Source organism: Oncorhynchus tshawytscha, linkage group LG10 (assembly GCF_018296145.1).
Source record: "Oncorhynchus tshawytscha isolate Ot180627B linkage group LG10, Otsh_v2.0, whole genome shotgun sequence".
In the NCBI taxonomy this organism is placed as follows: Eukaryota; Metazoa; Chordata; class Actinopteri; order Salmoniformes; family Salmonidae; genus Oncorhynchus; species Oncorhynchus tshawytscha.
Window position 1 is genome coordinate 20,802,516 of NC_056438.1, and position 25,381 is coordinate 20,827,896.

At 43.4% G+C, this 25,381-nt stretch overlaps 3 protein-coding genes across 7 annotated transcripts; 2 read left to right on the forward strand and 1 right to left on the reverse strand.

The window, feature by feature from the left end:
- Nucleotides 1-1,056: 1,056 nt before the first annotated feature.
- On the forward strand, nucleotides 1,057-15,868 carry ugt5g1 (UDP glucuronosyltransferase 5 family, polypeptide G1). 3 transcript variants are annotated; one of them, XM_042328307.1, is made up of 3 exons: nucleotides 1,455-1,516; nucleotides 12,339-14,014; nucleotides 15,511-15,868. In XM_042328307.1, exon 2 carries the CDS (start codon nucleotides 12,352-12,354, stop codon nucleotides 13,969-13,971), a length of 1,620 nt encoding a protein of 539 aa, XP_042184241.1. In that variant the 5' UTR covers nucleotides 1,455-1,516; nucleotides 12,339-12,351; the 3' UTR covers nucleotides 13,972-14,014; nucleotides 15,511-15,868. The 3 variants fall into 3 exon arrangements, with proteins under 3 accessions (XP_042184240.1, XP_042184241.1, XP_042184239.1); XM_042328306.1 differs by lacking the exons at nucleotides 1,455-1,516; nucleotides 15,511-15,868 and adding an exon at nucleotides 1,057-1,110 and having other exon boundaries at nucleotides 12,339-14,559; XM_042328305.1 differs by lacking the exons at nucleotides 1,455-1,516; nucleotides 15,511-15,868 and adding an exon at nucleotides 2,207-2,309 and having other exon boundaries at nucleotides 12,339-14,559.
- An 11-nt stretch (nucleotides 15,869-15,879) lies between these two features.
- Nucleotides 15,880-17,145, forward strand: si:dkey-165a24.9 (probable G-protein coupled receptor 132). Its single transcript, XM_024436358.1, has 2 exons — nucleotides 15,880-16,466; nucleotides 16,749-17,145. The coding sequence occupies exons 1-2, from the start codon at nucleotides 15,880-15,882 to the stop codon at nucleotides 17,143-17,145; spliced, it is 984 nt and encodes a 327-aa protein (XP_024292126.1).
- A 2,090-nt stretch (nucleotides 17,146-19,235) lies between these two features.
- On the reverse strand, nucleotides 19,236-24,200 carry LOC112259909 (prostaglandin D2 receptor 2). Of its 3 annotated transcripts, none has more exons than XM_024434602.2 (3): nucleotides 23,460-24,200; nucleotides 23,155-23,218; nucleotides 19,236-21,450 (listed from the first exon to the last, which is right to left on the reverse strand). In XM_024434602.2, exon 3 carries the CDS (start codon nucleotides 21,383-21,385, stop codon nucleotides 20,210-20,212), a length of 1,176 nt encoding a protein of 391 aa, XP_024290370.1. In that variant the 5' UTR covers nucleotides 21,386-21,450; nucleotides 23,155-23,218; nucleotides 23,460-24,200; the 3' UTR covers nucleotides 19,236-20,209. The 3 variants fall into 3 exon arrangements, with proteins under 3 accessions (XP_024290370.1, XP_024290369.1, XP_024290371.1); XM_024434601.2 differs by having other exon boundaries at nucleotides 23,155-23,290; XM_024434603.2 differs by lacking the exon at nucleotides 23,155-23,218.
- Nucleotides 24,201-25,381: the final 1,181 nt, after the last annotated feature.

A 25,381-nucleotide genomic window follows, 5' to 3' on the forward strand; every position in this document is an offset into this window, starting at 1 on the left:
TTTATCCCCGTTTCATTTTGTTTGCTTCCGTTTAAGAAACGTTTTTCAACAGGATCGGCAGAATGAATACACCCCTGATCACAAGTAAACACAGTTTACTTTCATAGCAGCCACGTTGTATTCCTTCTCGCATCAATGCGCTCTCCTCCTCTCACCTTTTCCCTTCGCTTGTGGATTTCAATGCACACCAGCTGTATGTGACCAAGCGGAAAAACCTTTCCAAGCCAAACCATATCATAACTGCTACACACATCCTACATCAATGTCACCATATTACCTGAAGTAACATCATAGTCAACATATCTAATAGAACTTACACGTTAGTAAACCCACTACAATCACCTAGTAACATTAGTGTACAGTCAGTAATCTACTCAGTAAGCAGTTTAGCAGTTACACCGGCAGGCCCTGGTGGCAATACATTTGTCAAACCAAAAGCTTACTTACTTGGAAGAGTTCTAGTGTTGTGTTGGATAGTCATAGTCAGCTAGCTAACATAGCATCCCTCTGTTTGAGCCGGGTGTTTGAGTAGCCTAAACTAGCTAGCAAGCTGCATTTGCTAGCTAAGTACGTGTTAAGTGAAAGTGAATACATTTTTGAATAAATTAATTTGTTCAAAACTGTTAAACAATTGTCTTTCTCTCTCTCTGAGTCAATTACTCAGTTCATGTCAGTTCATGCTGCAAGAGCTCTGTTAGGTTGGAGGATGTCTCCAGAAGTTGTCATATGGAGGGGGGTGAGAACCATGAGCCTCCTAGGTTTTGTATTGAATTCAATGTACCCAGAGGAGGACAGAAGCTAATCAATTATTTGGTGACGTGAATATATATATATATATATATATTGTTTTTTTTTTAAATAAAATTCACTGAGGATGGTCGTCCCCTTCCTCCTCTGAGGAGCACCCACTGGTTCAAAGGCAATTACATATTTTTTACCTTGGCAATTCACTCTTTAATATGGCACACAGATTACACACTCCATGTATAAATAGTCTCAGGGCTTAAAGCTCCTCCTTTAACCTGTCTCCTCCCCTTCATCAACAATGATTGAAGTTGATTTAACAGGTGACATCAATACGGGATCAAAGCTTTCACCTGGATTCACCTGGTGAGTCTATGTCATGTTTTGTACATTTTGACATTTCTTTCGTATAGATAATTGACCTGAATGTCTCACTTATGTGATGTTGGGTTGAACAAAGTAATATAGAGATTCCACATAGATTTTGGCATCACGTAGGTACTGTTTCGCTCTTCTGTCCATGGCTGGAGTGTCCTTGTTGCTGTGCGCATAGTTGGTCAAGGTCCATTTAGAACAACACCCTGTGTGACATTTAACCATGTTGTTATTTGCTCTGTGTTAACTTTCGCTATAATGCTAAACTGAACCCTACGGTGCTGGCTCGGATGTTTTCTTTTCACATTGTCCTTTCCAGTAACTATAGTGTGGTGGACGCGTAACCTGGCAAGTAGGCCTACAGTGCAGCTTGGCTTGGCTCAGTAGAGTGAAAAGGGTATGTGTATGCAATATCTTAGACATCTTGCCAGTCAGACATTTAACTTTGAAAAGGCATTGTTCCTTAGATATTTAAGTCATTGCCATGTATAGATGATGAAATAGAGCTGTGAGTCATAAGACGCATTCGACTTAACAACATTTTTACAACTTTGCACTTTATTGAACATGAAATGGATAACTGTGATGGCTTACTCAGACATTAGCAGTGATAGTTCAACGGCTTCAGTAAATACCCCTCCATACAATTTCATCTTCAATTATGACTTGCTAAATTGTGATATAGTATGCTAAAATGAATGGATCTAGTAAAAATGTAACAAAATATTAATTGGGAATTGAATTTCTTTCATATTGCATTTCCTCAATCAGCGTACACATATGAGTTACCAGTAGGCCTACAGATATAGTAACTGCATAAATTAAACATCTTTATGGTCTACAACTTCTACAAACAGTTAAAACCATAAAACGCTTTCTAATGGCTTCCATGTGAAATAAACAACACTCAAAGTTGATTCTTATTAAAAATGGGCAACCCTACAAATCCCTTCCACCATGGGGGGTGAGGAGCTCAATGTTCTTTACCCGGCTGCTTAGAATACAAGCTGTCCCCCAGGATGTCCGAACATGGCATTCCTCCCTCATCTTCCCTATCTAACTCAGAGGAGGAGTTAGTTGCTTGTTTGTTGGTGTGATGCTCGACTATAAAAACCAGTCCATCTGGGATCTCGTGTATTAACTAGCGACGAGGAAGAGGACAAGGGACAGTCTTTGTGTTACAGGTCACAGTGAGTTTATCATGTCTTTCACTAAACACTAACTGTGCTTCTCAGTGAAACTGAGACTGGCTATCCGTGCACACTGCTGCTACCGTGATATGATGAGAGTGCACTTGAAGAAGTAGGCGATAGATATATTGCATCGCTCTATGTATTGTATCTCACTATATGTTTTGTAAGTTTGGATTACCATAGTTTCTATTGCCTTGTTAGGCAAAAACATCACATAGTTAGCATATATTGTTGTAGTAAAAAATATTTTAATAAGAATCTTTCAAAAAGAAACCAATATGCATGCATTTTGCTTTACGGAAAGATATACATTTTTAAACTGATCATTTTTCAACTGGATATTAGCATAAAATATGATAAAAGGCTGGACGCTCCATGACATTTAGAGATAATGAAATAACCATAATAATCATCCAAAATAATATACTGAATTGAATAATTTCTAAATGATGCACAGCATACTGTGAGAGAGTGGAGCCAGTTGATGCTGATGGATTCTAGTTCAGAACCCTGTGTAAACCTCCAGTACAGACTATCAACAGCTTGTTGTGAAATAGACAAATTACTTATTTGAAATTTGTGACAGGCACATGAAAAAGTACACTGTGTGTATTAGACCATTTTCATGCCAACATTACACTATTTTCTTTCTTCATAATGCATTTGAGTACATTACACATTTCTATTTGTTGTGGCTAACGTTAGCTAGGCTAGCTAGGTGTCTAATGTTAGCTAAGGGGCTAACGTGAGCTAGGCTAGGGGTTAATGTTAGGGTTAGGTTTAGGGGCTAAGGTTAGGTAACCTGCTGGCTAAGTAGTTAAAGGGTTAAGGTTAGTGTTAGGAGTTAGGTTAAAGGGTTAAGGTTAGGTTATGGGAAGGGTTAGCTAACATGCTAAGTAAATGCAAAGTTGATAATTAGCTAAAATGCCAAAGTTTTCTGTGATGAGATTCAAACACACAACTGTTGGGTTGCTAAATGTTCACATTATACAGCAATCTTTCCTGTCTTAAGTAACCTAATGTCTTTATCTAGCAATGTACACAAAATTGTGTACTACACATGAAAACATATACTTTTTCATGTGCCTGTCACAAATTTCCAATAAGCAATTTGTGTCTGGGTTGAGTACATGGTGTTCTATAGTCTAACTGTGATGTCTTGCAGCAGGGAAGGGCAGCAGATAAACATGATAAACCAATGACCTGTGGTGAGGTCAGTAGCTGAGTAAGCACTGGCTATTATCAAAGCCAGATTTATTCACAAATAAACAAATTTCACCATACAACATAACTTCAACAACCAGAGTGACATAGGCTATTATTAACTGATATTGACAAACAATTTTTACCAAAATGTAAATACAAATGTAGCCAAGATACACTGCTCAACTCAGCTCAGTCATAGACCAATGTATCATCCACAGTTACAACTGATAGGTGGCACTAAAAGACCAATATATAGACACATTTCATCTGAATAATTCGCAATGCAAACTCCATAGCATTTCACAACTGATTTACAAGCCACTCCTGCATTGTCTTGGCTGTCTGCTTAGGGTCGTTGTCCTGTTGGAAGGTGAACCTTTGCCCCAGCCTGAGGACCTGAGCGCTCTGGAGCAAGTTTTCATCAAGGATCTCTCTGTACTTTGCTCCATTCATCTTTCCCTCGATCCTGACTAGTCTCCCCCTGCCACTGAAAAACATCCCCACAGCACAATGCTGCCACCACCATGCTTAACTGTAGGGATGGTGCCAGGTTTCCTCCAGATGTGATGCTTAGAATTCAGGCCAAAGAGTTCAATCTTGTTTTCATCAGACCAAAGAATCTTGTTTCTCATGGTCTGAGAGTCCTTTAGGTGCCTTTTTGCAATCTCTAAGCGGGCTGCCATGTTCATTTCACTGAGGAGTGGCTTCCGTCTGGCCACTCTACCTTAAAGACCTGATTGGTGGAGTGCTGCAGAGATGGGTGTCTTTCTGGAAGGTTCTCCCATCTCCACAAAGGAACTCTAGAGCGCCGTCAGAGAGTGACAATCGGGTTCTTTGTCACCTCCCTGACCAAGGCCCTTCTCCTCCAATTGCTCAGTTTGGCCGGCCGGCAAACTCTAGGAAGAGTCTTGGTGGTTCCAAACTTCTTCCATTTATGAATGATGGAGGCCACTGTGTTCTTGGGGACATTCAATGCTGGGGACATTCAATGCTGCAGACATTTTTTGATACCCAGACAATTCCTTTGACCTCATGGCTTGGTTTTTGCTCTGACATGCACTGTCAACTTTGGGACCTTATATAGACAGGTGTGTGCCTTTCAAATCATGTCCAATCAATGGAATTTACCACAGGTGGAATCCAATCATGTTGTAAAACTATCTCAAGGATGATAAATGGAAACAGGATGCACCTCAGCTCAATTTCAAGTCTCATAGCAAAGGCCCATTCTACAACAATGAAAAAATAAAGTAAAAATGTATAAAAACATTTTTTTTATTTACATATGTATTCAACTTATGTATAAAAAAATTTTTTTTAAACATTTCTAAAAACGCATTTTTGCTTTGTCATGTGGTATTGTGTGTAGATTGAGGATTTTTAAAATCCATTTAATCAATTTTAGAACAAGGCTGTAACAAATTGTGAAAAAAGTAAAGGGTAGACCTAAATGAATACTTTCCATGTTGACTTTATATTTTAAATAAGGTTTGAACAAATATTCCAAAAATTCTAGCTTGATAAATCAAATGCATTCACAGGGATGTTGTCTATTCTCATGATTCAACAGAAGCATAACCCACAAATTGCAAAAGAACATGCATTTAGGTCTACCTTTACCTTTAAATTAAGTCCATTAGTCAGTCCTTCCCTCTCAGTGACAACAGAAGCCCATGTCCATTATTTTATTCTGCATGCACACAGCAGGGAAGGCACACATGTAGAATGGGTGTAATGCAGTTAGTCACATCCATTTTGTAGAAGCCAAAGCTCAGGCACCAATGAAGTGGCCGGAGAAGTCCCATTCCCACTGTATATACAAAGCAAAAGTACATGTCCAAGAGGTCTAAAAAAAGTCAGGGTAAAAACTATGAATTTGTTATGATATTTCAAACAAGTCTACAGTGCAGTACTTCGTCTGCCCGACAGCTAGCAATGAGGGAGATGGTGGTTGCCTTGACTGTCATGAATAAAGCCACGTGTTGTATGCTGCCTCTGTCTGGTCTTAACTTTCATTATATTTGACGTTCCACTCTTCGAACCCTGCAAAAGGTACATTACATGATGATTCCAACAAGGCATCCATTTGTCAGGTTGTTTTTACTAGCTACAGTTCAGGTCCACATACACGCTAGCCAAATACATTTAACCTCAGTTTTCACAAATCCTGACATTTAATCCAAGTAAGAATTCCCTGTCTTAAGTCAGTTAGGATCACCACTTTGTTTTAAGAATGTGAAATGTCAGAAAAATAGTAGAGAGAACTATTTATTACAGCTTTTTTTTCTTTCATTACATTCCCAGAGTGTCAGAAGTTTACATACACTCAATTAGCATTTGGTAGCATCGCCTTTAAATTGTTTAACTTGAGTCAAATGTTTCGGGAAGCCTTCCACAAGCTTCCCACAATACGTTGGGTGAATTTTGGCCCATTCCTCCTGACAAAGCTGGTGTAACTGAGTCGGGTTTGTAGGCCTCCTTGCTCGCACACGCTTTTTCAGTTCTGGCCACAACTTTTCTACAGGGCTGAGGTCAGGACTTTGTGATGGCTACTCCAATACCTTTACTTTGTTGTCCCTATGCCATTTCGCCACAACTTTGGAAATCAAATGTATTTATATAGCCCTTCTTACATCAGCTGATATATCAAAGTGCTGTACAGAAACCCAGCCTAAAACCCCAAACAGCAAGCAATGCAGGTGTAGAAGCACAGTGGCTAGGAAAAACTCTAGAAAGGCCAAAACCTAGGAAGAAACCTAGAGAGGAACCAGGCTATGATGGGTGGCCAGTCCTGTTCTGGCTGTGCCGGGTGGAGATTATAACAGAACATGGCCAAGATGTTCAAATGTTCATAAATGACCAGCATGGTCAAACAATAATAATCACAGTAGTTGTCGAAGTCAGCACCTCAGGAGTAAATGTCAGTAGTCTTTTCATAGCCGATCATTAAGAGTATCTCTACCGCTCCTGCTGTCTCAAGAGAGTTGAAAACAGCAGTTCTGGGACAGGTAGCACATCCGGTGAACAGGTCAGAGTTCCATAGCCGCAGGCAGAACAGTTGAAACGAGCAGCAGCACGGCCAGGTGGGCTGGGGACAGCAAGGAGTCATGCCAGGTAGTCCTGAGGCATGGTCCTAGGGCTCAGGTCCTCTGAGAGAGAGAATGAAAGAAAGAGAGAAAGAGAGAATTAGAGAGAGCATACTTACATTCACACAGGACACCGGATAAGACAGGAGAAATACTCCAGATATAACAGACTGACCCTAGCCCCCCCGACACAAACTACTGCAGCATAACTACTGGAGGCTGAGACAGAAGGGGTCAGGAGACACTGTGGCCCCATCCGATGATACCCCCGGACAGGGCCAAACAGGCGGGATAACCCCACCGACTTTGCCAAAGTACAGCCCCCACACCACTAGAGGGATATCTTCAACCACCAAATTACCATCCTGAGAAGAGGCCGAGTATAGATCAAAGATCTCCACCACGGCACAACCCAAGGGGGGCCGCCAACCCAGACAGGAAGACCACGTCAGCGACTCAACCCACTCAAGTGACGCACCCCTCCTAGGGACGGCATGAAAGAGCACCAGTAAGCCAGTGCCTCAGCCCCTGTAATAGGGTTAGAGGCAGAGAATCCCAGTGGAGAGAGGGGAACCGGCCAGGCAGAGACAGCAAAAAAGCTGTCCTTGAAACAGTCTTGATATGTTCGTCAAAAGAGAGTTCAGGGTGCAGAGTAACACAGAGGTCCTTCAGTTTTATTTGAGACTGTACAACCATCAAGATTACTTGTCAGGTTCAACAGAAGATCTCTTTGTTTCTTGGGACCTAGAACAAGCATCTCTGTTTTGTCCGAGTTTAAAAGTAGAAAGTTTGCAGCCATCCACTTCCCTTATTTGTTGCGATTGCAAACGTAATAAAATGGTGGTCCGATAGTCCAGGGTTATGAGGATAAACATTAAGATCCACAACATTTATTCCATGGGACAAAACTAGGTCCAAAGTGTGACTGTGGCATTGAGTAGGTCCAGAGACATGTCGGACAAAACCCACTGAGTCGATGATGGCTCCGAAAACCTTTTGGAGTGGGTCTGTGGACTTTTCCATGTGAATATCTAAATCACCAAAGATTAGAATATTATCTGCTATGACTACAGTGTCCGATAGGAATTCAGGGGTCTCAGTAAGGAACGCTGTATATGGCCCAGGAGGCCTGTAAACAGTAGCTATAAAAAGTGATTGGGTAGGCTGCATAGATTTCATGGCTAGAAGCTCAAAAGACGAAAACAGCGTTTTTAAAATTTGTAAATTGAAATTTGCTATCGTAAATGTTTACAACACCTCTGCCTTTGCGCGATGCACGGGGGATATGGTCACTAGTGTAACCAGGAGGTGAGGCCTCATTTAACAAAATAAATTCATCAGGCTTAAGCCATGTTTCAGTCAGGCCAATCACATCAAGATTATGATCAGTGATTAGTTCATTAACGATAACTGCCTTGGAAGTGAGGGATCTAACATTAAGTATCCCTATTTTGAGTTATGAGGTATCACGAACTCTTTCAATAATGGCAGGAATGGAGGTCTGTATCCTTGTGAGATTGCTAAGGCGAACACCGCCATGTTTAGTTTTGCCCAACCTAGGTCGAGGCACAGACACGGTCTCAATGGGGATAGCTGAGCTGACTACACTGACTGTGCTAGTGGCAGACTAGCTAGGGTGCAGGCTAGTGGCCTGCACCCTATTTCATTGTGGAGTTAGAGCCCTGTCTATGTTGGTAGATAAGATGAGAGCACCCCTCCAGCTAGGATGGAGTCCGTCACTCCAACAGGCCAGGCTTGGTCCTGTTTGTGGGTGAGTCCCAGAAAGAGAGCCAATTATCTACAAATTCTATCTTTTGGGAGGGGCAGGAAACAGTTTTCAACCAGCGATTGAGTTGTGAGACTGCTGAAGAGCTCATCACTCCCCCTAACTGGGAGGGGGCCAGAGACAATTACTTGATGCCGACACATCTTTCTAGATCCACATCTTTCTTTATCCTTTCCTACACTGAAATTACCCTTGCCTAACGATTGCATCTGAAGCTGGGCTGTCAGCGCAGCTATCCTCGCCGTAAGGCGATCGTTCTCCTGTATATTATGAGTACAGCGACTGCAATTAGAAGGCATCAGGTTAATGTTACTACTTATCTTTGGCTGTAGGAAGTCCTGACGAACCATGTCCAGATAAAATGTCCGGAGTAAAAATTTGAATGAAAAAAAGTTGAGGGAAAAACTAAAAATATAAACTAATTATAAAGTGGGCAACAAAACGCACAGCAGCACGTAAACAAGTCTGCAAGTTGTGTCCATATGCTTGCGGTCATTGTCCTTTTGGAAGACCCATTTGCGACCAAGCTTTAACTTCCTGACTGATGTCTTGAGATGTTGCTTCAATATATCCACATAATTTTCCTTCCTCATGATCCATCTATTTTGTGAAGTGCACCAGTCCCTTCTTCAGCAAAGCACCCCCACAAAATGATGCTGCCACCCCCGTGCTTCACAGTTGGGATGGTGTTCTTCAGCTTGCAATCCTCTCCTTTTTCCTCCAAACATAACAATGGGCATTCTGGCTAAAAACAGTTATATTTTTGTTTCATCAGACCAGAGGTAATTTCTCCAAAAAGTACGATCTTTGTCCCCATGTGCAATTGCAAACCGTAGTCTGGATGTTTTTGGGCGGTTTTTGAGTAGTGGCTTCTTCCTTGCTGAGCAGCCTTTCAGGTTATGTCAATTTTTACTGTGGATATAGATACTTTTGTACCTATTCCTCCAGCATCTTCACAAGGACCTTCTTGCCACAGCTCGCATTGATGTGCCATCCTGGATGAGCTGCACTACCTGAGCCACTTGTGTGGGTTGTAGACTCCGTCTCATGCTACCACTAGAGTGAAAGCACCGCCAGCATTCAAAAGTGACCAAAACATCAGCCAGGAAGCATAGGAACTGTGGTCACCACCTGCAGAACCACTCCTTTATTGGGGGTGTCTTGCTAATTGCCTATAATTTCCACCTGTTGTCTATTCCATTTGCACAACAGCATGTGAAATCTATTGTCAATCAGTGTTGCTTCCTAAGTGGACAGTTTGAATTCACAGAAGTGTGATTGACTTGGAGTTACATTGTGTTGTTTAAGTGTTCCCTTTATTTTTTTGAGCAGTGTATATCCACAGTTACACCTCCAATTGACTCAAATGATGTCAATTAGCCTATCAGAAGCTTCTAAAGCCATGACATCATTTTCTGGAATTGTCCAAGCTGTTTAAAGGCCCAGTCAAATTAGTGTATGTAAACTTCTGACCCACTGGAATTGTAATACAGTGAATTATAAGTGAAATAATCTGTCTGTAAACAATTTTTGTGAACATTACTTGTGTCATGCAAAAAAGTAGATGTCTTATCTGTCTTGCCAAAACTATAGTTTGTTAAGAAGACATTTGTGGAGTGGTGTAAAAATGTGTTTTAAGATCTAGTGACACCCCATCCCGGGTCCGGGACCGTAATCATCGTCTGACACTAATTAGCATAACGCAACGGACATAAATATTACTAGAAAATATTCCTATTCATGAAAATCACAAGTGAAATATATTGAGACACAGCTTAGCCTTTTGTTAATCACCCTGTCATCTCAGATTTTCAAAATATGCTTTACAGCCAAAGCAAGACGCGCATTTGTGCAAGTTTATTGATAGCCTAGCAAACCATTTTATCCAGCTAGCAGCAGGTAACTTGGTCACGAAAATCAGAAAAGCAATCAAATTCAATTTTGACCTTTGATGAGCTTCGGATGTTTTCACTCATGAGACTCCCAGTTAGATAGCCAATATTCCTTTTTTCCAAAAATATTATTTTTGTAGGCGAAATAGCTCTGTTTGTTCTTCACGTTTGGCTGGGAAATCGACCGGAAATTGCGGTCACGAAAACTTAGCTCCATAATATCGACAGAAACATGGCAAATGTTGTTTATAATCAATCCTCAAGGTGTTTTTCAAATATCTATTCGATAATATATCCACCGGGACAATTGGTTTTTCAGTAGGACCAATTGGAAAAATGGCTACCTCTGTATTTTACGTGAGAATCACTCTGAGAGCCATCAGGTGACCACTTACACAATGTAGCCGCTTACGGGTATTCTTTAACATAAATGCGTAAAACTACTTCACAATGCTGTAGACACCTTGGGGAATACATAGAATAAGTAATCTGGTTGATAGCCCATTCACTGCTCAATAGGGACGCATTGGAACGCAGAGCTTTCAAAACACGAGGCCCTTCCGGATTGGATTTTTCTCAGGCTTTCGCCTGCAATAGCAGTTCTGTTATACTCTCAGACAATATTTTTACAGTTTTGGAAACTTTAGAGTGTTTTCTATCCTAAGCTGTCAATTATATGCATATTCTAGCATCTTGTCCTGACAAAATATCCCATTTACTTTGGGAATGTTATTTTTCCAGAAATGAAAATACTGCCCCCTAGTCTGACTCCAACCTAAGTGTATGTAAACGTCCGACTTCAACTGTAGCTAACATTGTTCAATTGAAGGGATGCAAGCACCAAAATATTTAGACACGTCCAAACATGCACAGCTTACCCCAGACAATACCCACACAACATGTTTAAGCAAAAGCATGCAGGGCAGTGTCTGGAGTCAGCAATGGCTGTGTGTCAAGGATTTGAATGGATGGAAAGAAAGGCATGAATACCTTGGGGCCTTTCCTGAAGTTTTGTTGCAGGTTTAGCAAATATTTTTAACATAAAATCCCCAGAATCATAATCATTAGATTATCACAAGGGAACCACTGCCTACCCTGCCTCAAACAAGGAGGTACTATCTGGACTTAGAAACGCTTGTTTTTCTTTGCAAAATGTTTTGTTGCAGTGTGTGCCCTAATTAATGCAACCCAGATCTAGCTAAATGGCCAAAGCTAAAGGGTGTGTGGACCAGTGGAGGCTGCTGAGGGGAGGACGGCTCATAATAATGGCTGGAACGGAGCGAATGGAATGGCATCAGACACCTGGAGACCATTCCACCTATTCCGCTCCAGCCATTACCACAAGCGCACCCTCCCCAATTAAGGTGCCACCAACCTCCTGTGGTGTGGACTGTGTAGTATCTGTGTCTACTGAGCATGTAGTATTTGTAATGCCTGTACTGATGCATCAGTGAATGGAGAGGGTCTATAACGTGGGAGTGGAGGAAATTGACTGATAAGGTCCACTGTACTGTGTTCATCTCTGTATTTCATCCAGATTGAAAAACCATACAGTTATATTGTGTGGTAACTTAGGGAACCAATCTGCCCATAGTGGTACGAGGTGGTGCCAACTCTGAGAATACATCATATCGTGCATCTACTGTGTGGCTTGATGCTTCATTCTCACTGTAGCATAACATGGGAATACTGTTTCCACACAATGTAAAAAAATGTCCCCCTCCCTTCCTTCATAACAGTTTTATCTAGTGTTTCAGCATGTACAGCTTTAGAAAATAACCCAGTGGACATCTGCCAATTGCAGAGGCTGACATGTCGACTATGGAATTTATTTTGTACAGAAAAGACAATACCTCGATAAAGCTACTTTATAGTCAGACCATGTAATCTCTTTCTCAGTCCTTGCATTCTGTATGCTAAAACTGCTCATGAAAATCAAACCATTTCTATTGTATACTTTTTCTAAATATAACATATACTATCGTGGAGAAGAGAAGATAGAACATTTTCCTGAGATCGTAAACAAACATGTTTTTTTCTTGTTGTTTGTTCCCAGCTCCAATGACGTAATGGGCATGTGCGGTGGAACAGCGGTGGTCCTTCGACGAATACTCTGCCTCCTCATCTTAATTCGGGGTTGCTGCAGTAATGGCAGTGGGGGAGGTAGAATCCTGGTCTTCCCAGAGGATGGCAGCCACTGGCTCAACATGGAGGTTATCCTCCGAGAGCTCCACTCCAGAGGTCACAACCTCACCGTGCTGCGCTCTGCCAAGAGCTGGTACATTCCCCAGAATTCCCCTGTCTACACCTCTATCACCGTGAACCCTGCTCCTCCTCCGGCGGGCGAGGACCTGGGTCCTGACTTCTACACCATCCTGATGCAGCGCTCACTGAAACTCCGCAGGATGTTACCGGTCCTCCGTTTCCTGGAGCAGCAGAAGGACACGGCGGCCATGTTGATGATGTTTCACAGCGAGGCACTCTGCATGATCTCCACCATCTTGGATGACTCCGTCCTCGTCGCCAAACTGAGGGTGTCCAGATTCGACCTGATGCTCACCGACCCTGCCTTCCCTGCTGGAGTGCTCCTGGCCCAATACCTAGGCATGCCCATGGTTTATAATGTCCGCTGGCTCAACGCAGGCGAGGCCCACATGACTGTCGCCCCCACGCTGCCTTCCTATGTTCCGATGTACAACTCCCTGTTCAGCGATAATATGGACCTCCTGCAGAGGACAGAGAACTTCCTGCGTTACCTGGTCATCCTCCTCCAGGAGCACCTGGTCATCCTGCCACTCTACGCCAACCTGCTCCAACGTCACTTCCCCCCTGGTGCTGACCTGCTCTCCATGCAGCGCTCAGCAGACGTGTGGCTGATGCGGGTGGATTTTGTCTTTGAGTTCCCGCGGCCTACCATGCCCAATGTGGTCTATGTGGGGGGCTTCCAGTGCCGTCCAGCTGAGCCACTTCCTGCTGACCTGGAGGCCTTCATGCAGAGCTCTGGAAAGCACGGGGTGGTGGTCATGTCTCTGGGAACGCTGGTGTCTGCCCTGCCTAAGGAGGTGACTGAAGCAGTGGCCCAAGCCTTTGCCAAGCTGCCCCACAAGGTGGTGTGGAGGTTCCTGGGAGAAAGACCAATTTCCCTGGGGAACAACACCCTGCTACTGGACTGGCTCCCCCAGAACGACCTCCTGGGCCACCCCAAAACCCGCGCCTTCGTGGCTCACGGAGGCACCAACGGCCTGTATGAGGCCATCTACCACGGGGTCCCTGTGCTGGGCCTGCCGCTCCTCTTCGACCAGTTTGACAATGTCCTGCGGCTGCGGGTGCGCGGGGTGGCACGGGTGCTGGAGGCCGCCACTCTCACCACAGAGGACTTCCTGGAGGCCCTAAGGGATGTGCTGGAGAATAAGTCCTACCGCCACAACATGCAGAAGCTCTCTGGCCTGCACCGCGACACGCCCCTGTCCCCGCTCGCCAGTGCCACCTTCTGGATTGAGTACGTGATGAGGAACGGTGGAGCGTCCCACCTGCGCACCGAAGCCTACAGCCTGCCCTGGTACTCATACCACAGCCTGGACGTGGCGGCGCTGCTCCTGGCCCTCAGCGGGGCCTCTCTCTGGGCCTCAGTCTATGTCTGCAGCAGGCTGTGCTACAGGAGCTCCAGGAGGAAGACCAAGCTGGAATGAGACATGAATCTAAAGATGGCCCAAGATGGGTATTTTAGATGTTGTACGTATTTGACCATCAATTGGCACTTTTCTGTCAATGATTTAAAAAATTGCTCAAAAGAATCTTGAGAAAAATTTTACAAATTCAAAAAAGAACTCCAAAGCCCACCATAAATGCATAATAACATTAAAGGGAAGTACATGACTCAATAAAAACTGATGAAAAGTTATTTATATTCAGACTGGCCTTAGGGAATGTGGTGCCATGGAACTGTCAGATTACATATTGGATTTCAGTCTGGTGAGGGAAAGTACAAGATGACAAAGATAACAATCTCCTCTCTATGATATCATGTGTTAAAAATACAGCCTAGCCAACATTGTCTCACACTCCCATTCTCCTCAAACAATTTGAATTGTGTAGTCGTAGCTTTTCCCTGTGCCTGAGCTACAAAGTAATCTTGGTGCAAATTATGACTATACTGTATACCACAGTCGTACACAGCCAACAAATATGTTTGTTCAAAGGAAAAATATATGTCATCCTCATACTTTTCCACCTAAAAGCCCCAGTAAGAAGTCTCAATAAAGATGTAATTACTGTCATCCGAGTACAGTCAATTGACATTACACACTCCTTTTTCTGTTGAGTGGTGCGCGTTGTGTTGCATTTACACTGTCTCTTTGTTAGGCTGTAATCTCAGCCTGTCAGTTGCTTCCTCCTCCTTCTCCGGTGCAGAGGCTGATCCTCTCATCACATGGCCTCTGTGGCCTGTTATCTCTGCTTTCTGACACAGAAACACACACACGCAGTGAGAGGCATCCATTGTTTAAGAGAAGACAAAGGGGAAATATGTTATGTTACAGAATATTTGTTTCTTAAATGCTTTGCCTTAGTTTCCCCAACCATGAGAAATGGTCACAAATTCATAGATTGTTACAAGAATACCATCCATAAAGCACTTAGAATGTTTCCCTTCCTTCCCTACACTCATAAAACCTGTCTCCTTCTCACTCACTTTTTTTCCTCCTCTAACGGTAAAAGAAGGAGGGAAAAGGGAGAAAGAGGGCGGAGAGGAGTGAGTGTTTTTGTTCAGGAAAAGAAAGGGGTTCTCCTGTGGTTCTCAGGATGTTGCCCTTTAAGCCTGGAAAAGTGGGCTTCCTGTCCAGGGTAACAATCAGAGAATAGACTAGGCCCTGAGGATTATGACGCTGTGTTCCTTCAGCAGCAGACACAGTCACTTTGTGTTGTACACTAAGCAGCTGGAGGGAAGAAGAGGTTTGTGGAACGATTTCTACTGCATGGATTTTTAGAGCTGTATGGGTGAGGTGAATGAAAAGATTCTCAAAATAAGTTGTTTTCTTGGCCATTTTTTTTCCTTCTCTTTTTTTATGCTTAAATTGTATGGGTTTCACTTTTAATCTCATGCTCCAATGCAACTGTTGTACATAGTACAATACTGTACATGTTTGTGTAATGTTCTGATTTAATGTTGTAGAAATGCTGTACTAATCTTGTCATGATCCTCCTATCATCTTCATCCTTCTCCTCCTCAGGTTTTCCACCAGGATTTGAGATCACTGGATCCTAAGCAGAATGGAATTTGCGTGATGGATACCTGACTCTAGGAGCCAATAGAAACAATATGGACATATCACATGCATATGAATTTATAGATTTTATGAATGATTTGGATTAGAAAACTTCCTCTGTCGAGTGCATCTTTTTCCACCTTTTCTATCAGAAGTATTGCATTTATGAATGAATTGAATGGATATAAATCCAGAGACTGTCACACCACTGTCTCTCTCTGGGAATATAGATTTGCACCAGAGGGTGAAATAAGCACCTGTGTACTGTAGTACCTGGTTTCTTGTCAAGGGACTTTGAGGGTATCCCCCCTCACCCAGAGACTGTCAGAGACTATGTCCAACAGCAATGACAGCTGCAACCTCCCCCTGAACACCGACACACTTGGTCTCACCTACATCTACAGCCTGGCCTTCTCACTCGGTCTCCCTTGCAACCTGCTGTCCCTCTGGGGACTGTACCAACTGGGCCGGTCCGGCGGGGGTGGCTGTCAGCTGGTCTACATCCTCAACCTGCTGCTCTCGGACCTCCTCCAGCTCCTCACCCTCCCTCTCTGGATCCTCTATCTCCAGGGGGCGCACCGCTGGCCCTACGGCCGCCCCGCCTGCGAGTTCGTGGGCTATGTCTTCTACGTCAACGTCTACGCTAGCGTGGTGTTCCTCTGTATCATCGCACTGGACCGTTGCCTGGCGATAGTACACCCGTTGAGTAGTCGTGGCGTTCGGACCGTGCGGGTGGCAGCGGTATTGGGGGTGGCGGTCTGGACACTGACCTTTCTGTTCTGTTTGGGCGGGCTTCTTCCGTCAGTGTTTGATGCGGAGAGGCTGTTGTGTCTGGAGCAGTACCCTGTCAGCCTCAGATATGCTCACTTTAAGATTGCTACGGTTGTCATGGGGTTCCTGCTGCCCTGTGGTATACTGGGGTGAGTTGGAAACGGAGTATGAAGTATGCTTGGCTGACATGTTATGTGTGATTGCATAAAGAAATGGAGGAGTGTGTCCTGCACTCTGCATCTACATGTGTCTGTCGATAATGCTTTGATAAATATGAAGTGAACACTATAAACAACTTTATATTAACATGTCACATTACATGCAAAAGGATGTGTCAATGAGAGGAGTCTTGTTAAGTCACATCTAACATATTTATCTGACATGACCTTTGACCTTGGCCTCTATCTCTCTCCCGCACCCTCCCCTTACAGCTACACTTCCGCCCGCATAGGCGTGACTCTCCATCACTCGCCATCCGTCTCCGACCAGGGCCGTCACAAAATCACAGGCATCCTCATTGTCATCACTGTCATCTTCATCGTCGTCTTCGGACCCTACCACCTCGTCGGGGGGTACCGTTTCGTCTCCTTGCTCCTCACAGATGACCCCTGTGAGTTGGAGCGGTCCATTTTCCTGTGTTACCGGCTGTGCTATGGCCTGACGAGCCTCAACACCCTGCTGGACCCTCTGTTCTACATCTTCCTGTGTCATGACGCCCGTCTGGAGCTCCGCAGGTCACTGACGCCCTGTCTGGGACAGGGGCACACAGCCCCCAAACAGGTCAGACTCAGTCTCAGAGGGAATCCTGATCAGAGTGACAGTGTGTAGAGAGACTGGATTGGACACGTTTTTAAGTTTCCTGTTCCTTTGATTCTGAGGAAGAAGAATCTGGATAAACTGTATTATGTTACCCGTTTCTTGTTCTTTGATGGTCGAGAGGAGAGGACACATTTTGTGGTGACACCAGCCATACACTACAATGCAGTGTTTTCATAGACTTGCTCAAGGAACTGACTCCACTGGTTTGGCTGCTGAGAATAGGTGATGGGAAAAAAACAGCGATTGTGCCACCTAGTGGGGAGAGCATGTATGCTGTTGGCTGAAATTGGAAAAGGTGTTTCCATCTGCTTCACCTTTCTGCTGACAGTCATCTCTAACTTATAATGCACTGCAATAGCTGCCTCAGTTTATACAGCCATATGAATGACTATCTGTGGATATCAACAATAATGTCAAATATGTCTTGATTACTTGCTTATTGCAGTAAATAAAATCATTTTAAATACCTTATTTATTCATTTGTATGAGAAACTCTTATCATACCCAGTGATACTAAACATACACTAAAACATATTAACAAACACATACTCCAGAGACTAAAACAGACAGTCTGAGAGTCAGTCTTTGTGTCTTTTACTGAGGAGTGGCTTCTGTCGCCCACTCTACCATAAAGGCCTGATTGGTTGAGTGCTGCAGAGCTGGCTGACCTCCTGAAAGGTTGACCCATCTCCACAGAGGAACTCTGGAGCTCTGTCAGAGTGACCATTGGGTTCTTGGTCACCTCTCTGACCAAGGCTCTTTTCACCCAATTGCTCAATGTGGCCAGGCTGTGTTCTTGGGGACCTTTAATGCCGCAGACATTTTCTGGTACGCTTCCCCAGATCTGTGCCTTGACACAATCCTGTCTCAGCACCACCATAGGGAATTCCTTCAACCTCATGGCTTGGTTTTTGCTCTGACGTGCACTGTCAATTGTGGGACCTTATATAGACAGGCGTGTGCCTTTCAAAATCATGTCCAATCAATTGAATTTACCACAATGGACTCCAATCAAGTGGTAGAAACATCTCAAGGATGATCAATGGAAACAGGATGCAACTGAGCTCAATTTAAGGATCTAAATACTTATGTAAACAAATTCTGTTTTTTATTTTCAATACATTTGTCCGAAATTCTAAAAACCTGTACTTGCCTTGTATTAGGGGGAATTGTGTGTAGATTGCTGAGGATTTATTTTATTTAATCCATTTTAGAATAAGGCTGTAAAGTAACAAAATGTGGAAAAAGTCAAGGGGTCTGAATACTTTCCGAAGGCACCATAGAGACTTACAATGGAGAACTCGCTCAATTTGGGCTCCTCTCAAGATACAGATAAGCAGGTCTTTAGGATCAATTTCACAAGACCTGAAAAAAACCTACTTGGTTTTATCAACATTTAACACTCATTTAAGATCGGTGAGCGATTCTGGAATGGAATCAAAGCCAAGGGTCGCGAACGGCCTGCTGCACTGATGGGGCACATGAATAAATAATGAATCCGCATAGAGATATAAGCCCATTTTTATTATTCAGGGACAAACATTATTAATGTAAATAGTGAACAGTAAAAGGCATAGTATTGAACCTTGTGGCACTCCTTGGTTATGTAAAAAAAAAATTTTTTTTAAATAGACTGAACTCCATCAGCAGACAGACACTGAGTGTACAAGACATTACAAGCACCGGCTCTTTCCATGACATAGACTGACCAGGTGAATCCAGGTGAATGCTATGATCCCTGTTTGCTGTCACTTGTTAAATCCACTTCAATCAGTGTAGAGGAAGACGAGACAGGTTAAAGAAAGATTTTTAAGCCTTGACACAATTGAAGCATGGAGTGTGTATGTGCCAATCAAAGGGTGAATGGGCAAAACAAAATATTTAAGTGCCTTTGAACGGAGTATTGTAGTAGGTGCCAGGCACACTGGTTTGAGTCAGGAACTGCAACACTGATGGGTTTTTTCATGCTCAACAGTTTCCCGTGTGTATCAAGAATAGTCCACCACCCAAAGAACATCCAGCCAACTTGACACAACTGTGAGAAGCATTGGAGTCAACATGAGCCAGCATCCCTGTGGAATGCTTTTGACACCTTGTAGAATCCATCCCCCAATGAAATGAGGCTGTTCTGAGGACAAAAGAGCGTGCAAATCAATATTTGGAAGGTGTTCCTAATGATTTGTACACTCAGTGTACATTTACGTCTGTCGTGTAGATCATTTTTGAACCAGCTACAGGCGAGTTGGTCTACACAAATTTCAGATAGCCTCCATAGCAGGAGTGCATGATCGAATGCTTTCAACAGATCAATATAAAGGGCAGTGCGGTGCCGTTTCCTGTTTCCTAGCGCGTTAACCATATAAAGCAGCCAAGATGGTGCTCTGTCCTGGCCTAAAGCCTGACTGGTGCGCATTCGGAATAGATTTTCCATCTAAAAAAGGAGAGCAGCTGAGAATTTACAGAGACTTCTAATATCTTCGCTAGACATGAAAGTTTTGAGATTGTGTGATAATTACGAAGATAGCAGGGATCACCACCTTTGTGGAGCGGGAGATCAAGGGCCACCTTCCACACCTTAGGAATAATACCCAAGAGAATGGATAGATTAAAAAGATATGTGTCAAGGGTTCCACAATCATATGTACAGCAAGTCGTAGAATACTTGGGTCAAGCATGTCTGTCCCAGTGGACTTTTACCATCAATAACTAAGAGCGTCCAGAAATTCCCTAGTAGTGACTTGCCAAAGCGAGACCAGTGGGTCACCATTTACATTAGCAGGCAAGTCTGCAATTGAAAAGGGGTGCATCAGAGCCTACTTGGAATGGGTACCGTACAAAAGCAAAAAGCAAATATAAAAGCATACTAGCACATTGCTGAGCCTTTGGTTTAACACTACTGAAACCATTGCAAAACACACAAGATATATTCCTCAATCCTTCTGGTGTCTATGCTGTACATAACACGGATTCAAAATACAATGATTTATAAACGGATCATTATGTATCCCACTGTTGCAGAACCTAGACGCGAACCTGGCTTTGGCATCGGAACTGTCATTGACACAACACCTTCTCAGTTAGCAGGGTGTGGTTCCTTCGTCTTCTGTGCCGCCTCCTCCTCCGCCCTGAAGTCTCTTCCTCTCAGGCTGGGGGCATTGTTGAGGGACCTCCTCCCCCTCAGCAGCAGCTCTGAGGTACTGCTGGAAGATCTCTGCGTGCTTTGTCGCCGTGACCACTCCCCTAGGTCCTCCGCCAGCACGCTCTCCATTACTGCCGCAAGGGACTGTCTGATCTTATGGCACAGGTCCGGACAGCTGAACACATAGAGGATGGGGTTTAGCACACTGTTGAGGAAGGCTAGGCTGGCGGTGGGGGGCAGGCCGCTGGCCACGAGGCCCCGGAGGGAGGGTCGATACTGAGCTACAGCCTCCAGGATGCTGAAGACGTGGTATGGAGCCCAGCAGACCACAAAGCTCATCAACACTGCTACCACTAGTCTAACGAACCGGAAAGGGTGCCGGTTGCGGCCACGCCGCGCGATACCAATGGTCACTGATACATAGCTCCACACAATGACCACCAGGGGAAGAATGAAGGCCAGGAGGAGCTTAGAGAAGGCCAGGGCATCCTGGCGAGCCTCACACAGCTCTTTTAGGTCAAACTCCCTAACTGGGAGATACTGAGCGTAGTTATAGTAACACATGACTCTCCCGTCATGCCGATGAATAGTATCCCGGAACAGGTAGTACGGTACCGTACAGAGCACAGCCAGGGCCCAGATGATTCCACATACCCTGCCAACCAGCTGCACGTTCCTCCGGTTATGGACCCAGACAGGCTTGTGAACCACCAGACAGCGGTCCAGAGAGATGGCCGCAAGCAGGAAGGCGCTGACGAACATGTTGAGGAAGAAGATGGAGGAGTGGAGTTTGCAGAAGGTGGTGCCCAGGGTCCAGGTGCCTCCGCGGGCCAGGAAGATGGTGAAGAAGGGGAGTGACGCCGTGGCCAAGAGGTCCGAGGCAGCCAGGTTGATGATCCACACGCTGATGACGGTACGGCGGACACGGAAACCCACAACCCCCAGGATGAGAATGTTCTCCAGGATGCCGAAGGAGGAGACCAGGCCGTGGAGACACACCGTGGCCAGGCTCAGAGCCCCCACCTCAGCCGAGGAGTTGGAGGGTACGCTGGCGTTCACCATGGCCTGGATGAGAGGGCAGTAGCCGGGGCTGCGGCTAGAATTGGTCATCTTGACAGTTCGGATTCTGCTTCTGACACTTTGTCCACTTTGACTCTGAATTCCTGTGTACAACACTGCAAAGAAACAAGGCAAAGAGGCATTACGAATTAGGACTCTACTCATTCCGTATCTTGGAAATTCAGAGTTACAGCATGATTGAAATTTAGGAGAATATTCCATCAATGTTACACCAAACATACAAAGAACATGGTTGCCGTGTTCACAGAACATAAAATATTAATGTTCTAGACATGTTTCATGAGAATGTTGCAAGAACATTCCCTTGTATCAGTTGTCAGGAGATCGCCTGATCGTCAAGCTTTGATTGTTGAATTACCTGTGTAGGGCAAAAAACAAAATGTGCACCCAGGGAGGACCCCAGGACCGAGTCTGGGGAACATTCTACTGTATATACGTTAGTTCTCCTTCAGAGAACATTCTTAGCATACCTCTACTTCTCTGCCTCGCTTCCTGATGCTTTAATAAATCGTAAAAGCCATCTCCAAACTGGCAATTGTTTTTGATTATTAGCCATGATGGTTTCTGTCTAACACGACTGAAGTGTCAAGTTTGCCTGAAAAAGTTTAACAGCCACTACCATCTCAAATTGTTAAGAGCGAGAGATGGCTTATCTCTGTCTCACTCTCTCCACATCCTCTGTGCAAGTTTGCCTTGTCTATCTATATATGTGAAAGCCATTGCACAAATAGACAACTTCTGTTCTAGCTATTTGCTAGTTTCCTAATACAGAACGGTGTGTTTGTGTTGATGGAAATGTACCCTATAGTAGGGGAGAGTGGGGTAAGTTGAGCCATTTTTTACATTCAGCATCACTCTGTCAGGGGAAATAAAGATATCTACATATATTTCAGGGTGTTGTTTATCCATGGAAATAATCAGAATTCATGTAAACATAACAGTTTTGAAAACATAGCTTTTTGTAAAAAAGCACATCTTATGGGGTAAATTGAGCAGCGGGACAGGGTAAGTTGAGCCACCTACAAATTCCTTTAAAACCCTGTCTACCTTTATTTCCCAAACACAATTCAACACAATCACTTTGTCTTTTAAAGGGATACTTTGACATTTTGGCAATGAGGTCATTTAACTCATGGATACCATTCTCATGTCTCCATGTCCAGTATGAAGTTGCTAGCAGATACGCATGCGGTTTGCAGTATGCCTTCAACATACAACATTTAAAAAAAAAATGTAAGCACAGGCTTAACACCTAACAAACACTTTGTAATTCATTGCATTACCTCTGGGAAGAAAATAATTGCTCAACCATTGGCTCAACTTACCCCGGGGCAAACATTTGGACTTTACAGTGCCTTCGGAAAGTATTCAGATCCCTTGACGTGTTCCACATTTTGTTACGTTACAGCCAGGTGTGACAAGCTTGTAGCATCATACCCAAGAAGACTTGATGCTGTAATCGCTGCCAAAGGTGCTTCAACAAAGTACTGAGTAAAGAGTCTGAATATTTATGTAAATGTGATATTTCAGTTTTATTTTATTTTTTTATTTACTACAACAACAACAAAATGTTTTCAATTATATAGTAAGGCTGTAACCTAACAAAATGTGGAAAAAGTCAAGGGGTCTGATACTTTTCAAAGGCACTGTCTTAGCCCACACAGCTACAAGGATGCTAGGTTTAGGACTTTATATTGAAGCTTATAGAGGCCCCAACGGATCTATAGAACAATCATAAAATTACACATAACTTCTAATAAACTCATTTGACTTGATGAAAATCAGTTTTTTGGACCTACCTAGCTTACTGCTTTTTCCATGTGGTTTCTTCCTTCACAGACTCCGTGAAATGATAACCTCTTTCTAAATATTTGGTGAAAAGACACATCTTGGTTTCCGAGAAACAAGGGTGGCTCAACTTTCCCTCCTCTCCATCTAAAATGACAAGACAGCTTTTTTGTAAGCCTACATTTCTCAGTTAAAGTGAAAAATACAGAGCCAAAACTTAGAGTAATTTACTCTGGATCTCATCTATTTGTAGTCCACATACAAAATGTTTCTAAATTCCAAAATAGTTTTGAATGGATTACAAATAAAAACCCACCTTAACTGAGAATTCTCTCTCTACTGCTGAGTCCACGTTGGGAGACTTGCTGGCCTGGTTGTGATCAGTGTAGTTATGATTGGTGGGTATTCAAGCACACTGACACGCCTGCAGTTACACCCACTATTCAGTTGAACTGGGGATGAAAAGCATTTGACAGATTAAAGATCTTATCTGGCCTTGTTAATACACTGACTACTGATTATTGGTGATATAGCTGAAGAAGTTTCAGAAGAAACCAATTAAAAGGACCTCAACCCAACCCAAAATGTGTAAAAACTGTATTATTTTTTTAAAAAGTGGACCTGGGGAATGAAAGCAGTTCATATCCTCATTCCTCAATGCAATCTTATGGTTTTGATACGCTCTGCGAATTTTTTGATGCATTATATTTCTCTCTCACACACACAAGCTGTTTCTTTGCAGTGCTGATTAAGAGATTGCTGACGACCACAAAAATATGCTCAAATACCACACCCAGTTGTGATGTGTCGATGGGGAAACTTCAGACGTGAGTCACCCATTGTTTGCTTCATCAACGAGTGAGAAAGCATCCATTCAAACATTCACACAAAATAACTACTCTTTTCTCAACCCACGTGCATGGTGTGTATGGCAAAGCATCATTGACAGTAAAACAATAATCCAAGCACAACAATTGCATCACTAATTAGACTTGCGTCACAGTGACAGGTTCTGTAGAACAGGAAATTCTAAGTTATCTCAGGCAAGATGTGATGTGCCATTGTCCATCTGCGGTTTATTGCCTGCAGTTCTAAAAAAAAAAAAAAAAGGGTAGCCTTTCTTTGCATTGGTGAATGCAAAATGATTCCACTCAACATAGGCTTTTGGTACTAAAGGCACAGCAACATAAAACATTTCAAATGATATCTCAAAAGAAATCTAATTTAGTGACTGTGGACAATATATTCTGTTCTTATAGATTGATAAGGGCCTAGTTAGAATACTAGTTGGGTGTTTCGAGAAACAGACTGGCCAGAGTGCTAATAATGGGCCAGTATGGGAACCTCAAGGAGAAAAATGGGCTGGTGTGTTAGTAATGCCTGAGGCTATTTCTCTGGGGATCCCAATCCATACCTGGCTATTGCAGAACACCAACCTGGTCAAAGAGCAATTCGTATTATTCTGTATGTAAACCAAAACACTCTATTTAGTATGATATGTTACAGGGTTAAGGTTAGGGGAAGGATTAGCGAACATACTAAGTAGTTGCAAAGTAGCTAAAAAAGTAATAAATACTCGAACATTTGCGGAAATGCTAAAGTTGTCCGTGACAACATTCGAACTCACAACCTTTGGGTTGCTAGACATTCATGTTATATGCCCAGCCAACCACCCAACTTCCATTTTTTCCTGAAGTAACCATAGATCTTATACCAAACGTACCACATGTAAAAGAAACCATACTCATTTGAGTGTCAAGGATTTACATTTACTATGTTACGTCTCGTCTATGAGACCTGGCTGAGAACTGGTTTCATGCTAAACTGAACAGAGAAGTGGTAAAGTTGGGTCGAGAGGTTCTGTCCCAAATGCACTAGTTTTGACCAGACAAATAGGGTGACATTTGGAATGTAGCGCTACAGTCCACACTGATCTGCGGGTTACAACGGCGCACTTTTCAGTCCTGTTCATCAGATCCTGAGCCACCCATTTGTATCAATGTTTATCCTATCAGTTTTGAATCCCAATTTACACATTAACGACAACTACGTTAAAATGTCAACGCCTAGCAGCCGATGTTTTTCAAACGGGTGTACGGAATGATTGCAAAATATGTTGAGACAGTGGTGTACCTCTTCCTTCCTCTGAGAGCCTCAGATAAACTGTCGAAACTCATTCTATTATGAACAGGTTTACCCTTGAAATGTACACTTGCCCCTAGTGGACTAATTGCGGTC

Coding starts and splice junctions, on each gene's coding strand:
- ugt5g1 (XM_042328306.1), top strand. CDS start 12,352: ATGGGCATGTGCGGTGGAACAGCGGTGGTCCTTCGACGAATACTCTGC.
- si:dkey-165a24.9 (XM_024436358.1), top strand. CDS start 15,880: ATGTCCAACAGCAATGACAGCTGCAACCTCCCCCTGAACACCGACACA. Junction 16,467..16,748: donor CTGCCCTGTGGTATACTGGG/GTGAGTTGGAAA, acceptor CTCCCCTTACAG/CTACACTTCCGCCCGCATAG.
- LOC112259909 (XM_024434603.2), bottom strand. CDS start 21,385: ATGACCAATTCTAGCCGCAGCCCCGGCTACTGCCCTCTCATCCAGGCC.